General features: G+C 53.2%; 2 protein-coding genes across 2 annotated transcripts; one reads left to right on the top strand and one right to left on the bottom strand.

The window, feature by feature from the left end:
* Positions 1–2,586: 2,586 nt before the first annotated feature.
* Positions 2,587–3,891, top strand: MIND_01248600 (uncharacterized protein; the record flags this gene model as incomplete). Its single annotated transcript, XM_037368971.1, has 5 exons — positions 2,587–2,687; positions 2,740–2,941; positions 2,988–3,377; positions 3,424–3,481; positions 3,527–3,891. The coding sequence occupies 5 exons, from the start codon at positions 2,587–2,589 to the stop codon at positions 3,889–3,891; spliced, it is 1,116 nt and encodes a 371-aa protein (XP_037214939.1).
* Positions 3,892–12,847: 8,956 nt separating this feature from the next.
* Positions 12,848–14,722, bottom strand: MIND_01248400 (uncharacterized protein; the record flags this gene model as incomplete). Its single annotated transcript, XM_037368970.1, has 6 exons — positions 12,848–13,469; positions 13,677–13,791; positions 13,838–14,060; positions 14,118–14,200; positions 14,252–14,326; positions 14,362–14,722. 6 exons carry the CDS (start codon positions 14,720–14,722, stop codon positions 12,848–12,850), a joined length of 1,479 nt encoding a protein of 492 aa, XP_037214938.1.
* Between the last annotated feature and the right edge of the window lie 551 nt (positions 14,723–15,273).

Below are 15,273 nucleotides of genomic sequence, written 5' to 3'. Positions count from 1 at the left end.
CCGGTATGAGTATGGCGGTCCAAGTGGGAAAGGAATAAATTTTCCACACACTTTGTAAAAAATTCCAGTTTTTCACAACCTTTTGAATAGTTTTTTGCTGATTTTTTTTTAAATTTATTTTAAACTATTTTCCGCAACTTTATTTGCTAAACTTGACAAAAAGTTGCGGATCACAGCCATTCAACATCACTCTGAATGTGGTTGATTCTAGTATTACCGGTTATTCATCATCAGCACGCATTGCTTCCCTTCAGCTAGCCTGAGAGTCTGGAATTCGTGATTTCATTGGACAACTCAATACGGAAATTAAAGTACAACTGAATCAAGGCTAGCAGGTCAGCGCTCCATTGCTGTTGGTGAAGCAATTGTCTAGAAACAACAACAGCGTTAATGCTTTAGCGCAGTGGACCGCAACTCACTAAGGTCAAAGTTGTCGACCTCGTGGCTGCCTCCATTGTTCGTGTTGCAATGAGCCGAAATCAGAACGGCGCTGCCCGACTGGAACAGGTTGAAGAAGACGCAGGACGAGCCCGCGCCGCCGCTACGACACCCATAGTCAGCACACGCTCTATCTTGTTCAGTTAACATTGCCACATACTTGCGGAGACAGCCGAGGTTCCCGTTGCTGTTGAGTACGCAGCTGCTGAGCGATGCGCGCGTGAACTGGGAGCCGCCGTTGCTGGTGCGACACACGGCGGTGACGTCTGCGGTGTTGGACACGATCGACCAGCTGCCGCAAGAGGCGCCGGCACCGTTAAGCGGCGTGGGCTCGACGCCGCTGGTAGTGTTGTGAGCAACGGCGGGCGTGGTTACTGCTGTCGCGAGTCCGGGGGCGAGGGCGATGGCCGAGATAATGAAGGTGGAGAGGCTGAGGCTGAACTGCATCGTAGTGGTTGAGCTTTTGGTATGAAGAGGGGATTGTGCGTGCTTTTATACGCGCTGAGCGAGATGACGAGGCGAAGCGCTATGCGGGAGGGAGTGTGAGAACGAGAGAGTACTCTTCGAGGAGCCATTGCAGCGATGGCTACTATACATCCTTGAGAGCAGCATGAATGAGGCCAATACACACGCTCCCGGGAGAAATCCGTATGCATCGCGATTGCGAAGGCTCGATTATTCGCTTTACAGCAACGTTAGGCCCAAGCTCATACACACTTGACCAACGTGCCAGGGACCACGCGCCGTCCCTCTTGATTCGAGCTCCGCCCAGGCCTGGCCGAATCTTCCAAAGAGTTGAAGTAGGTAGCGATAGTAGAAACGAGCCTACCTTGTTTTGCCTTTCGAGGTGCCGGGAACCCTACATAAGTCCGGTCACAATAAGCTGTAGTCGCTTGTACTGAGGTGAGTCGACGTACCGCCATTGCTGGAAAATAATGCCCTAAATTGGAGTCGGGGATCGTTCTCGGGCATAGCTATGGGCAAGTTCTGACCCACCGCTCTCCGAGCGTGGCCCGTTCGTGATGTCCACCATCCGGCAGGAGGACCACTTCGCGTTCAAGTAAGTGAAGCTACGCGGCACTTGTGACACGGCGAGACTGTTGGTGGATGAGTACTTCTGCGTACACCGAGAACGGCTTCGACGTGCGGAGAAAAGGGGGACGGGGACGTCTATTGGGTTGTTCTGCGGCGAGGCAATCCTGTAGCACGAGCCGCTCGAGCATGACGAAGGCGTTGTGCGCGCCGCATGACACTATTGTAGATAGAGTGGTGGCCTTTGCTAGATCAGAGAAGCCGTCAGGGGCGAGAAGCGGCGCACCAGAACATATTCTGCATTGTTCTAGCTTCCACCGGAGCCCTGGACCTGCGACGTGTCGAGGCCTATTAGCGCCCATACCGTATACGCATCATCCACGTGGAGCAGAAGACGGAGTGATGCATCCGTCACAACGTTACAAAAAAAACGGATGTCGGCCGATGCAGGAGGCATCACGTGTGTCGATCTCGGCTCCGACAGCGGGATTGATCGGTGATGGTTGTCAAGCGGCCACGCATGCCCTTTTCACGCCACGACGACGACGAGAGCGACGGCCGCCGTCTTGGCCACCGCCGCACTTACAACTGCATCTGCAACGAGTGGCGATTCGCGCGCGACGACGAAAGTCGAACAGCGACGGAGCGAATCCCAGCATGCGCAGTTACTTACTGTCGTGGCGACGGTGGGAACGAGGGCCCGGGGAAAGAATTCGTTGGGGCAGAAGAGGGGTTGGGGTCGCTCGGGTGGGTCTTTGCGCCGTGAATTCAGCGGATCTTCGCCCAAGAGAGAAGAAGGACGGGATGGCGGCTCCCATCATGCCCGACTCACCGGCTCCGACGCTAAGTAGTCGACGTCTCCACAGCAGACCAATTCGCGCCGCCCAAAACGCCGTGCGTTGGCTTCGATAAGGTAAGGAGCGGGAATCGTGGTGACCGCGGCTGGCGAAACACATGCGCCCTCTGTTTGTTGCCGGCCAAGGGCTTCTTGATTTGCCCTTCTGCTCCCGCGCCAAGATCTGCAGCGACCGCAATTTAACACCATGTGGAACCCTGTATTAGCGTTTTCCCTTTCCTCCTGCCCGCTCTCTCCCCCCTCCCATCCTCCCGGCAAGGATGTCCGCTGCGTCGATGGCGTCGATGCCCTACACCATGGCGGCGGCGACGCTCGATAACACACTTGGCGCGGTCTTCCTGGGTGTTGTCATCTCCTGCATGTGCGTGGCGCTGCATCCACACTGCCTTACCTCACTGACCCTGCCTCCACAGATTATACGGCATCTCCGTGCTGCAGGTGTACCTGTACTACCACTTCTACCCGTCCGATTCCCTCCTCCACAAGTGCTCTGTCACCTTCCTTTTCTTCCTCGACAGCCTGCACCTCGCGCTCACCGTGTCTGCGGCCTACCACTATGCAGTCACGGGCTTCGGCCATGAAGCGGGGCTGCAAGAAGTCGTCTGGCAAATAAAGGTCCGTGCGCCGTTTATGTTTGACGCCCCGTTTGACCCTGGCGTAGCTCGGCGTCGCTGTCAACGTCGTCGTCATCCTCCTCGTGCAGTCCCTGTACGCATACCGGGTGGTGCTGCTGAGCGGCTACCACCAGGGCGTGCTCGGCTACCTCGTTTGTGCCGTCGTCATATCCGGCTTCGCCGTCGGCATCGTCCTGGCGTACGAGACGTACACTGTGAATACGTGGGCAGACACAGCAGACATAGCCTGGGCCATTTATGCGTGTTTCAGCGCGAGCACGACGATCGACGTTGTGCTTAGCGGCGCAATGTGCTATTACCTCAAGAAGAGCCAGGGCGCGGAGCGAGTGCTCAATAGCAGAATATCCACGCTGATGCAGTATACGCTTAGCTGCGGGGTGTTCACCAGCGCGTGCTCCGTTGCGTGTCTCTTCTCGGTGCGTTGCCAAAGCCATCGTCTTGTGCCATCCTAACCCAGAGCAGTTCATCCTGATGTCGAACAACCTCATCTTCATCTCCCTCACCTTCATCCTCACCCGCCGTGCGTCCCTTGCCTAACCCATGCCCCCGCTGACCCCCACCGCAGTTTACGCCAACTCCTTCATGGCGATGCTCAACGCGCGTGCGCGGCGGCGGCCCACCCAGGCCCCGGCGCCCTCCGGCCCGCACCCGTCCACGCCCTACCACCTGCACTCCCCGAGCCCGAGCGTCGTGCTCGACGGCACGTACGTCCAGCGCCGCGTGAGCATCACGCGTGAGGCGGACTCGTTCGACGGCGAGAGCAAGACGGACGTCGAGCACAGCCCGCTGTCGACGCACAGCAAGCACACCTGGGACATGCTCGCGCCGCCGATCACCGCGCCGAGGAGGCCGGCAAGGCCGCCTGCGGGCCAGACGCTGAGCATGGGCCCGACGCAGGGCCGGCCGGACACGTATAATCGCGGGTGGTGAGGGCCCCCCCGGCGCGCCGTTTAGCTTTTCCAAAAGCCTGCGAGTGAGCCCGAGCCGCGGCCACGGTCGGTCGCTCGCCGGGCAGTTGTTGTACCATTACCATACCTCACGTTCGTTCTCCCAGTACCCACTGAAAGTAATACATTTGTGTCGGACATTTGATCTGCGCGCCGTTCGACGCGGCGTTGGAACTCCGGCCGAGTTCCGGAACATTCGCTGATCGTCGTCGGCCTTGCCATAGTGCTGCCGTTCACCGCATGCTATTTGCTTTGCTGCCTTTGCAGGTGCTTTGAATGTGCGGTCATTCTCCCACTGCTGCGCAAGCAAAGCGCGATCCGTCTCCGGCATTGACCAACAATGCACATCGTGACTCAGCCAACAAGCGCGGAGCGGGTACAAAAGGCGAAGACTTTTGCAAGCCTGTTTCCCCACTCCCGCTGCACAAATACCCCCCGCGTTCCTTCCACATTTTTCACCCTCAATTCACCCACAGATGGCTGACCGCTCCTCCTTCGTGAGTGCTCTGGCCCTGTCGACGTCTCCGACCGTGACTTCAAGTTGCTGACTTCGCCTTCCAGCATACCACCCCGCTCGCACCCATCGAGAACACGCCACTCGGCCCCCAAAGCTGCGTCCATGCAGGCAAAGGACGCGCCCACCCGTGCGTCACCTCTAATGCTTTCCTATGCCACTCACACTCTCTATCAGCGAGCCCAAGCACGCATTCACCGCGACTCCGGCCCACGGCGGGGCCCCTGTCAACCCCGCAACCCCTCGGGCCCCGTCCAGCCAAACCAATCCCCACGGCGTCACGGTGCGATATACACCGCTGGTCCGTCCACGGCCCACGCCTCCGTCCGATCCCTGGTCCACAGTCCGTTTCACGCCCGGGCCAGGACCCGCGCCCGGACCGGGCTTCGAGGCGGACTTCGCGCGTATGGCCAAAGCGATGGGGTATTATCCCGCGCCCGGCGAGCCCAGCAATGGCCGCCTTCCATCCACTCATTAACATGCCTGTCCGCAACCCCTGGCAGGATTCGACACGATGACGATCTTTGGACTGGTCACTGTAATTAATGATTCGCACGCTTATGTATTCCTGTATTCCTAAGTACCTCCACATTAATAATGCACAGCTGTTTGTTCTTATCGCAATGCTACAAATCCAATCCACTGGCGGTATAACAAAACAATCCCGGAAAAAGACTTCCCTGCTCTCACTCCACCCTCCTACGCGTCCTTGCGCCGCCAACACCAGCATTCAGATCCTCCCCAGCCTCGCTCGCACTCCGCTTCACGCCGATCACAGCCGCCTTCGTCCGCAGCGTCTCATACAGCTCCGCGTCAAACCCGACACACTGCAGCCCAAAACACTCCGCTCCGCGCGGTTCGCCATCGGGCAGAACCTCAGCGAGGACGTCCGCCAGCCGACCCCGCGACATGTCACCGTCGACCTCAACGTTCATCGCGCGCAAGAAGTGGTATATCGACTGCAGCGCATCGTCAGTCCACGCCACGCGAAACGAGCAAATGGAAAACACACGACGTCGTTTGGGACTGGGGACCCCGGCCCGTGCGCCGACCGCAGACTATGCACCATGTACACGCCCGCATAGTACACTTCATCGTCCCGCCTGTCTTCGCTCGCGCTGTCCTCCAGCGGCACGAACAAGTGCACCTCCTTACCTACCCTCCGCGCCATCTCTTTGTTTGGCATCCACTGCGGCGGTGGCCCTGTTGTGCCAGGCGAATAGCGGAGATAAACTTGCGGGGCAAAGGCCAGCGCGTGTGTCTGGTCCGGGGAGCACCACACTGTGCGGCCAGCGAGCAGGAAGAAGTCGCTGTCGCTCAAACCCTGAAATGTGGTTTAGATTTAGAAAGGTACTTGGCTTGGGAGGGAGCTTTCCTGTCGCTTCGCGATTCGGTGCCAATTGCGCACTTTCGGCAGTACTCGGTGTAGCTCATGCAAGGCTGGACGCGCGGGAGCGGCCGGAGGAAGAGAGGCCATGAAGTCGAGATATAATTGTCGCTCGGGGTCTGGGAGGGTTGGGATCGAGCAATTTTCCGTTGCTTCATGCACGTTCGTATTTGAATCCGGCGTCTAGCAGGGTTGAGACTGCATACCGTCAAGACAAATATGACGCACCACTCGAATATCCTGCAAATTCCCGACACTTAGCTCGCTATTTGTCTGTTTCTTCTGGTCATGTAGATCTTGCGCCTCTTTCGTGGCCACGACTCGGAGTAGCTCGTCATATCGCTGCACACTCAGTCAGTTCACCCGCGATCATTGCGAGAACTCAGGATCGCACCGACTGCAACTCCGTTCGCTGCTCCATTAAATCATGCACTCGCCCTCTCAAGCTCTCTATCGTGGCTTCCTGCTGTCCCAAGCGCTCGGTATCACGGCCCTACCCTCGTCTTCAGCAAATGTGAAACGGAGGAAGCAGTCGAAAGCATACACAGTTCACCGTCTTGCGGCAAGACCGCACCTCGTCATCTCGCCCCCTGCGCAAACGCATCTCGCGCCGCTGCACCGCGTCCCACAGCACGCCGACGAGGCGCTCGCCCACCATCGTCTTGACACTCTCGCTCAGCTCCATTTTCTGGCCCAGCCACGAGGGATGAGCGGTTGGAAACACGGGGGGACGGTGGAACACACCTCGCCGCCACGTTTGCTAGCGGCGAGCCCGTCCTGCGTGAGACCCAGCGCGCGCGAGAGGGCGAGAAGTGGGGAGTCGTCTATGACCATGGCAGCAAGGTAAGAGTCAAGAATCGCCGAGGAGGAACTCGTTTCGAAGAGACGGTGTGTCGCTGTGCGGTCAAGAAAGGTCGCGGCGGCAGATGGAAGAACGAAGGAGAGAAGTGAAGCGCGCGTGATTGCCGGCGAGGATCACGTTTCGTCGGCCGATGCTCACATGACTGCGGACAAATAATATTGCTTGAGTTGAACTATCTGCGGACTTGCTGCGGACTCCGAGTGCGCGAAATTGTGGACAGCACTTTTCACGCCTGTGCGCGATTTGGACCTGGGGTGGGCTGAGGGGTGGGCCTGCCTTATATATGGAAGAGCAGCTTGGCTTCAATGACCCTGCTCTTCCTGTTGTGGGTTCTGGGGGAGACAGTGAAAGTGGATCAGTCTGGTCTGTGCTTCATTAAATTGGCGGAGATAGGATATGCTATGGTAAGCCAAAGGGTAGCAAGGTTGGTTCAACACCTTCCAAGCTGAGCTCAACCTTTTGGTCATAGTGTGTCTGTCAGTGGTTTGCTAGTAGCTGTCTTGTTGTGGCATTTTCTCTTTGGTCTGGCAGTCTTCCTTCCTAAAAGACTGCCACTAAGCTGTTGGGAGAGTAGTGACCTCCCATACAGCCACTACACCTGATTGGCAACTCAGTAAAATTGCTAAAAAAAGTCAGAATAACAAAAGTCTTCTTATAAAGTGGATCATCTGGTGGATTGTACTCTTCCTGCATTCACAACTCATGTTGACTTCTCTTTCTGTACTATGGGTATTTTTTTCTTTTTTTCCCACACTTTAGGGCCGGCCCCATAAATGACTTATATATAAATAAAATATACTGCTGGCCCTAAAGTCTTTAGGGCCGGCCTTGTAAATGACTTGAAATAATATTATTATATTATATAATAATATAAGACTGGCCCTAAAGTAAATGACTGAATAATAACTGGCTGACTGAATTCATTGTAATGACTTTAGGGCCAGTCTCACTTAACTGCCAGGTGGGAGTTGGCAGACAAAGTTGTAGATATCGCAAATTGAACATTAGGTTCAGTTTTGACCTAAGCTTAATTGTTAATGGTTGGCTCACAAATTGGCAAAGAGTGAAAAATCACGAGTGTCTTTCTGAGTGGAATTCCGCGGACTCCACTTTAGGGCCGGCTCAATTAATGAAAGTTGTAGATATTCAAAATTCATCACTAGGTTCAGTTTTGACCTAAGCCTAATTGTTAATGGTTAGCCCAGAAAACACAGAAATGTGAAAAATCACAAGTGTCTTTTAAGGTGGAGGTCCGCGGATTCCACTTTAGGGCTGGTTCAAGCCAGGTCTAATAGGTGGACATCCGCGGATTTCCACTTTAGGGCCGGGCTCAATTAAGCAAAGTTGTAGATATTCAAAATTTGTGACTTGGTTCAGTTTCGACCTAAGCCTGATTGTTACTAAAGTTTAAAAAATCACGAGTGTCTTTTCAAGTGGAAATCCGCGGAAGTCCGCTTTAGGGCCGGTTCAAACCCCAAGTTGAACTTGACTTTTTTTCCAGTTTTGAAATAGTGTTAGGCTTATAACTTGGCCAGTTCTTATCCGTTTTGGATGATTTATATACCATTAGAAAGCTATTGCAAATCTCTACAATCTGGATCTGAGGACTAGGGTTCACTAAACTATGTGCTAATGCTATTCATTCAGTTCAGTTGTGTCTGATGGACTGGCTCAAAGTGGGCAGAAATCCACTTTATGGCCAGTTTACCTGACAAGTCTGACTTAACTATATGGGCAGTATATTGTATCAAAGGTTTTACAACAACTCTTCCCAAAAACAGAATTTAGGTACAACTTTGATTTTACCCTAAATTCAATGATACAACTCATTTTTACAGGTGCAACTTGCAACTTTTTATGCACAACTTCATGACAACTATTCCTCTCATCAGCAAGTTCATAGGAAGATGCTGCAACTTAGAACTACTTGTTACAACTTTTAACATGCAACTTGTAACTTTACCCATGCATGTGCACCTTGCAACTCAGCATCTGCAATTTGTAACTTCTGTGGAACTTATATAGCATTTAGAAGCATCCCAGTACACAATCAGATATATACTAAGATTCCCCTCACCCCGAAGGGATCATCGAAGCCGATCCAATCGTCTCCCAAAGGCCGAAGTTAGGGTATGAGGCAAAACAAACAAACCCTGCTCGACACATCCACCACCAGGAAATGCACAACTGCACTTATGCCAGTCCGCCTTTACGGCTCGCTGGTTGCGTCGTGTGGGGCTGGGAGACTCTCCAGGGCAGCAATTAGCAACTGACAATCTCTTATAATGTAACTTTCAATAAGTATGATGCAACTTTTTGACTTGATTCTGGTGGAAGCAGAAACCAGGAATTTCTGAAAGATGGTTTCAGATAACTATATATAATAATATTCAATCATATCCATCAATTTGATCTACAATCATGGTAATTTTAGGCTAATTTCCTAGCAATGGCTAGACTAGTTGTGGGCTGGTAGGCAATAGTCTCTCACCTGAATGCCAGGGAAAATATATGAAAATATCTCGTGCACTTTTGAGGAAGCTATCTACCTCTTGAATTGAATATGTTATTACAATTGATTAAATAAATGAGCTTCTGTAATTATCACTCTAAGTTCCGACATTGCTCTGCATATAGTATTAGGCTTGGACTCCTAGCTTATTTTTTTACTAAGTATTATACTGTTTTTTTTTAGTATAACACTTGGATTTATTGTAGCAGTATTGTAGTTGTAGAAAAGAAGTTACAGCCAACAACTTTCAAGTTTGTGTTGGTTGTTTAAAAGTTGCAGTCAACATGTTTGAAGTTGTAGTAATAGTAGACAAAAGTTGCTAACGAACAAATTGAGGTTGTAGTTATAAAAATAAAAAATACAGCTAACAACTTGTAATAATTGGGAGGTTGCAAGTGTCCTAAGGAAATTGTGTTCATGGTTTTGGAGGTTGTTCTCCATTAAAACATGTTGAGACTGATAAATCAGAGTTGTATTCAAAAAAGCGCAGAAAAAAAGTTGAAAGTTGTAAAATACTTATGATACAGTATACCACCCATATAACTACCAGGTGGAATAATTCAACTTTTAAGTTGAGCAAGATATGATAATATACTTTATACATTGTCAATGGTTGCAAATCACTAGGTGGAAATCTGAAACCATTGTCATTTTGGCCCTATAAAATATTATTAGGCTTGTAACTTGTCTGCTTAGGATGATTTATGTATTGACTATTCCATCTCTTGAAACTGCACCTTCTACCATCTGGGCAGGCAGTGCACCATTGCTGGATAGCTTCCTAGGAGCACTTCTCATCGGCACCCTCTCAGCCAACCACGAATCACTTGTTGATGCCTTGTGCACAGTGTGAGCCTGCACAAATCGCAAGACACACTCTTCTGAGTACTGTATTGCGGAAGGCAGCGGCATGGCCGGGAAGATGGTGGCGGAGGCACGGGTGGTGAGAGAGGCCTCACGGAAGCGTGGGAGTGGAGCTGGCCAACACCCATCCGAGGCGACAACAATACAGCCAGAAAAATTGCTCTTGACCAGTGCTTCCGCAGCCGCACAAAGGCCATCAACGTCTGATATAAATTCATCAACGACATCATCAAAAAAAAGGCAAAATATCCCTCCCACGTGTGTCTACACACAACAATGTTGCCAACACTCTCACTAAATCTCTGGCAAAACCTGACTTCAACCGCTATTATGCTGCCTTGGGGATCATGGAATAACAAGTCAGGGGTGCGAGCATGGGAGGTGGCATTGCAGAGCTGCTCTCATTCATCACTGCTGAACATCCTTCTTGTTTTTCGAGTCAGCCAACTGGAGATGCCTCCGACCTTGATGGGGTCCATTTCAACATAGTTGTAGGGGATGACTCTGAGGTACTCGATTGATGATTTTTCAAAGTCGCACTTCTCTGCTCGAAGGTACAACTTGTGCTCTTGGAGTCGCCGTAAGACCTCCTGAACAATCTGTTGGTGTTTCCAAAGGTCGGAATGGGCAATCGAGATGTTGTCGAGGCAGATCATGATGTCTCTGGAAAGGATGAGGTCCTGAAAAATGTCATTCATCATCATTTGGAACGTCGCAGGGGAGTTTGTCAGGCTGAAATACATCACCAAGGGCTCAAACAGGCCTCGGTTGGTCCGGAAAGCCGCTTTCCACTCGTCACCTTCCTTGATCTGGACGTTGTTGAAGCCCCAACGGACATCGAGTTTGGTGAAGTAATGAGCATCTTTGAGCCAGTTGATGAGGTCATTGATCAACAGGATACCGGTTTTTGACAGTCATCACATTGAGGGCCCAGTAGTCCTGGACAAAGCGGAGTCCGCCATCGGGATAGAAGGAGCTGTAGAAGATGTGGTCGCCATCTTTGAGCTGGTCGTTATCCGAGTCCGAGTCCGGGGTCAGAGCAGGCAAACCAGAGTTGTGACCAGAATCAGAATCGTCTTCGTCATCAGGACCAGAGAGGTCCATGGCAAGCAAAAGCTTCAGTGCACTTGCGGTGGACTCTAGCTCCAATGGGAGGTAGAGGGAATTCACCACAGGGGCAGCAGCAACAGTGTACTGCTTGGGTAATGTCTTTTCCCAGGCAGTGAGACAACAGGCAAAGTTGGAGTCGGAATCGAAGAGGGGGCAGGAGAGGGTATGTCTTTTGTTTTGGGCTCATTGTAGGGCAAGGAACTGCATTTATCATACAAGGAGGCAGAATGATTTATGGATGCAAACGAGGGCACACCAGTCACTTGTTGCGGGGGACAAAATCCTCTCCGGCCATTGACTCTGCAGCCGTTTCCGGCAGGGCAGCTGTGTCGGAGTAGTGGGTGATCAACTCCGCTAACATCTTGTCGCCGAGTCCTATATATATTGAAATTTATGATTTGTTCCTATTTTCTGCCTCTTACAACTTTACAAGCCCAGTTTATTTCCTTAAAGATCAATTTCCATAACTTCTTGAGAAAACATATAGTGCTGATTACATAAGCATCAACTTACAAGATTAAGGGAAAGAATCTTCAGGATAAAAGTAGAGTCTGAAGTGCTCTGTACTTTTGTTGCTTTCTGTATTTCCTCTACATAGAGCATTTTATTGGAATCTTTAATTTCTCCACTAGTAAATAGCCCAATCAAATATCTTTGCTTATAGTAATCATAACATGTCGATTACGTAAGCAGATGGGTATGTCAATTTTTGTTTTGGCTACAGTTTTATTAGTAGTCGCCAATCTATTTTATCCATAACTGCAAGATTTTCGGCACAACTTGCAAAAATTTCACTCTGTAAATGAAACATACACTTTCCAGTTGATTGGCAAATGAAATCAGTGCCACCCACGACCCATGAATCGCGAGGAGGGACCAGGTCTGTCTCTAGCAAAACTGGCAAGCGAAAGCTCACAGGCAAGATCGCTGGAGTTCGCTTCCCACACGCGTCTCGCAACTGCGTGAATATCTTCCAAGCTTAGTCTCGCACAAAATGGAGCGACATACTTTATAACTTGAACGACGCTCCGGGGCTGTCCGGAAAGACAGCACTGTCTCCCCACTCAGGTTTACCCGTCGCAAATAGGAAAACGTTTGCGAGACAAATAGAGTGGGGGATAATTCAGCCGCGCACAGACTCGGACGCGCGGTGACGCAGACGCTGAAAACACATGCGTTGAGCCACAGGGTTTAGCGGCAGTCTGAAAAAACTCACAGAATCAAGAAAACCAACCTGTGCAAGCGGAATGTGCTGTCCGCGCACGGCCCAAGACGCGAAGGACGTGGCTGGCCCTGTTGCCGGCCAGATGGCGCCAAAGTTTCAGCCATCGCAGATCGGCTAGGAAGACAGCGCAAATCAATACCTGTGGCCGAAACGGGCAAGGGCGGAGCTGATTTCAGCATAGAATGCGACTAGAAAGCTCCGCGTAGAGTGGCAGCATATTGTTTGACGTGTTTGTGGCGTCTCAGACGCGTTACGGCGGTGATTTTGCGAATAACAGGCGGCAGACGGGCCGGACACCGCAGGCCGCAACAAACAGCGGTCGGGCCGCGCAGGGCGAGCCACTGGCCCGTTCCTCCCGGAAATTTCAGGGAATAAAGAGGCACATCGTCCCTCGCATCGCTGACAATCCAGGCGGAACGCCCGAGAAACGCACCCAGCGCTCTGGAGTCTCGGCGAAGATGCGACCTAGACCGAGCATGGCGGACGCAGGCTCGACTCCTGAGATTTAAGCCAGAATGGAGCGTCTCGGCGGCAATTGAACACGCGGCAGACCGGCCACAACACCACAAACCCCAACAGACAACGGTCGGGCCGCGCAGGGACAACCACGCGCCCGTTCCGCCCAGGAAGTTCAGGAAATGAAGGGGCGGACCATGCCTCATATCCCTGAGAGTTCCAGGCGGAACACGCATAAACTCGACGCAGCGCCCTCGAGTCTCGGAGGTCAGGTGGCCTAGAGCGAGTACCGCGGCTGCATACCGCCGCAGGCGCATAGGACGCGCCAAACATGTTGAGATAACTCCTCTGCGTCTTCCCCCGCGGTGGCAGAGGCCTTGTGGGGGCGAAACGGCCGGTTTCGAGGCAAACTCGGCGCGTTGCCGGCTCGAATCCAGCCGGTGGATTGCCACCAAAGTCCAGTTTCCCAACGAGGACGTCGTCCTCTCTTCTCGAGCCCAGTTCTGCGTCAATCTGCTGTCGCGATCGCGCGTCACGGCCAATTATTGCGAGATTCAAGTCCAAGATGGGCAGAAACGGCGGGGAGGAGAATTGCGAATGGTGGGAGTGGGATTGTGCATCGTGTTGGACGCTGGTTGCACTTTCAGGGCAGGAAGAAGAACAAATAAGAGTGCAAAACCAATTTCAAGTTGCGCTGGCCCGGACACAGCAGCGAGATCGCTGCAAAAGTCCAAGGGAAGAGTGACGCGCTGCGCGCGTCGCGAGGTTCGCGCCAGTAGACCGCCGTGATGGCGCGCTTTCGTGAAATTCGGCCCCCAAACTCCCGAGTTGTACGTACAACTTCTTGGCCCAGAGTTTGAGCAAGCCGTGGTCGTCCGGGGCCGCGATGAGCGCTGGAGAGGCGAAAGGGAAGGGGAGTGGGCAGGACAAGGATGGCTTTGGAGCGAAGGTCACTTATATTTGTTTGAATTAAGCCTTTGAAGTCAGCGGAAGACTCACCGAGACGGGACGGCGCGATGCAAGACGAGGACGACTCGGTTGTTTTGCTTGGGATTGCACATAGCGTCGCCGGCCACAGCTTCCTATCCAGACCAAACGCGCGCGAAACCGGCCGGGACGCGGCTACCTTCGAAAAGCGCCGGCGGGACCGCGCAGAGCCAGGCGCCGGCCCGTTCTGCCTGGTTTTTTGAGAAAGCGGAGGGACCCATTCGTGCTCTCTGCCCTGATAATCTCAGTCGGAAGGAACAAGAACTCGGCCCGCCGTCCTCGGGTTTCGCACAACAGAGTCCGCTTCGCCCAGACCCAGCCGGTGCCTTGTTCCCCCTGAAGATTTCAGGAACGAGAGGTCCAGGGTGGCGCCGCCTGCGCTGAACATTTCAGCCAGAACGAGCCGCAAATGCACCCGGCGCTCACCGATCTCGTGCACACCGCGGCTAGCCTCGACGACAGCCGCCAGAGACTGCTGTTGACCGCGGAGACGCGCCGAGACTGCTGTCCTCAGTCTCTGAAGTCTCCCCACATACATGGACCACGCGGCCGGGGGCGACTTCTGGGCGATGCAGCCAGGCTTCGCGCCTTGCGCTGGCCCGATGCAGCCAGAAGATCGCCGGCGCAAAGGTCCACCGCAATCGGAGCGGGTTTCGCAGCAGTCGACCGCTCCGATGGCGCGTTTTCGTGAGCTTTGGCCCCAGAACTCCCGACTCTTGTAAGTGCAGCTTTCTTCGCCCAGCATTCGTTGCTGGCTTGGTCGTCCGGGGCCACGAACAGGGCGGGAGAGACGAAAGGGAATCCACAGGAAGGGCCCCAGTTGGCGCCAGGGCTGGCTTCAAGTTTGAAGCCGTCTTGCTGTTGAGTGAGAGTGGCGACGGCGGCGCAGCAGTGCATCGTCTTGGGGGTTTTGACGGCGGGTTGCCGTTCAGGGCTCCAAGCAGCGGAGTGGGAGTGGTGGTGGTTGATAAAAAAGAAGCACTGATAGGCATCCGGCGTGCGGGGCCGACGGCCGAGGAGCGTTCCCACACAGCCTCAGGAAGTTTTTTTCCCCTTCGCCCACGACCCACCGCGCAAACGCGTTTGCCTGCATGGACCGACGAGGCGGGGGGAGACGGGGCTGGTGATAGCGTTGTTAGTGGGCTTGGCGGGTGGACTGCCGGACGCGCCTACCCGTGCGTCACCTCCAATGTCCCTCTTATGCCACTCACGCCCCCCATCAGCGATCCCAAGCACGCATTCGCCGCGACTCGTTTCACGCCCGGACCAGGACCCGCGCCTTCGACCAGTCGCACGCTCCTGTACATTTGATGACATACACATATACAAAATCTTCACGCCGTTCACGTCCTCGCGCAGCACGTTCCGTCAGTCCACGCCCCGCGAAACGAGCAAATGGAAAACACACGACGTCGTTTGGGACTGGGGACCCCGGCCCGTGCGCCGAC

The sequence above is a fragment of the Mycena indigotica genome (assembly GCF_014461135.1).
Source record: "Mycena indigotica strain 171206Taipei chromosome Unknown Mind.scaff0012, whole genome shotgun sequence".
Classification (NCBI taxonomy): domain Eukaryota; kingdom Fungi; phylum Basidiomycota; class Agaricomycetes; order Agaricales; family Mycenaceae; genus Mycena; species Mycena indigotica.
This window is presented reverse-complemented; position numbering and strand designations above follow the sequence as displayed.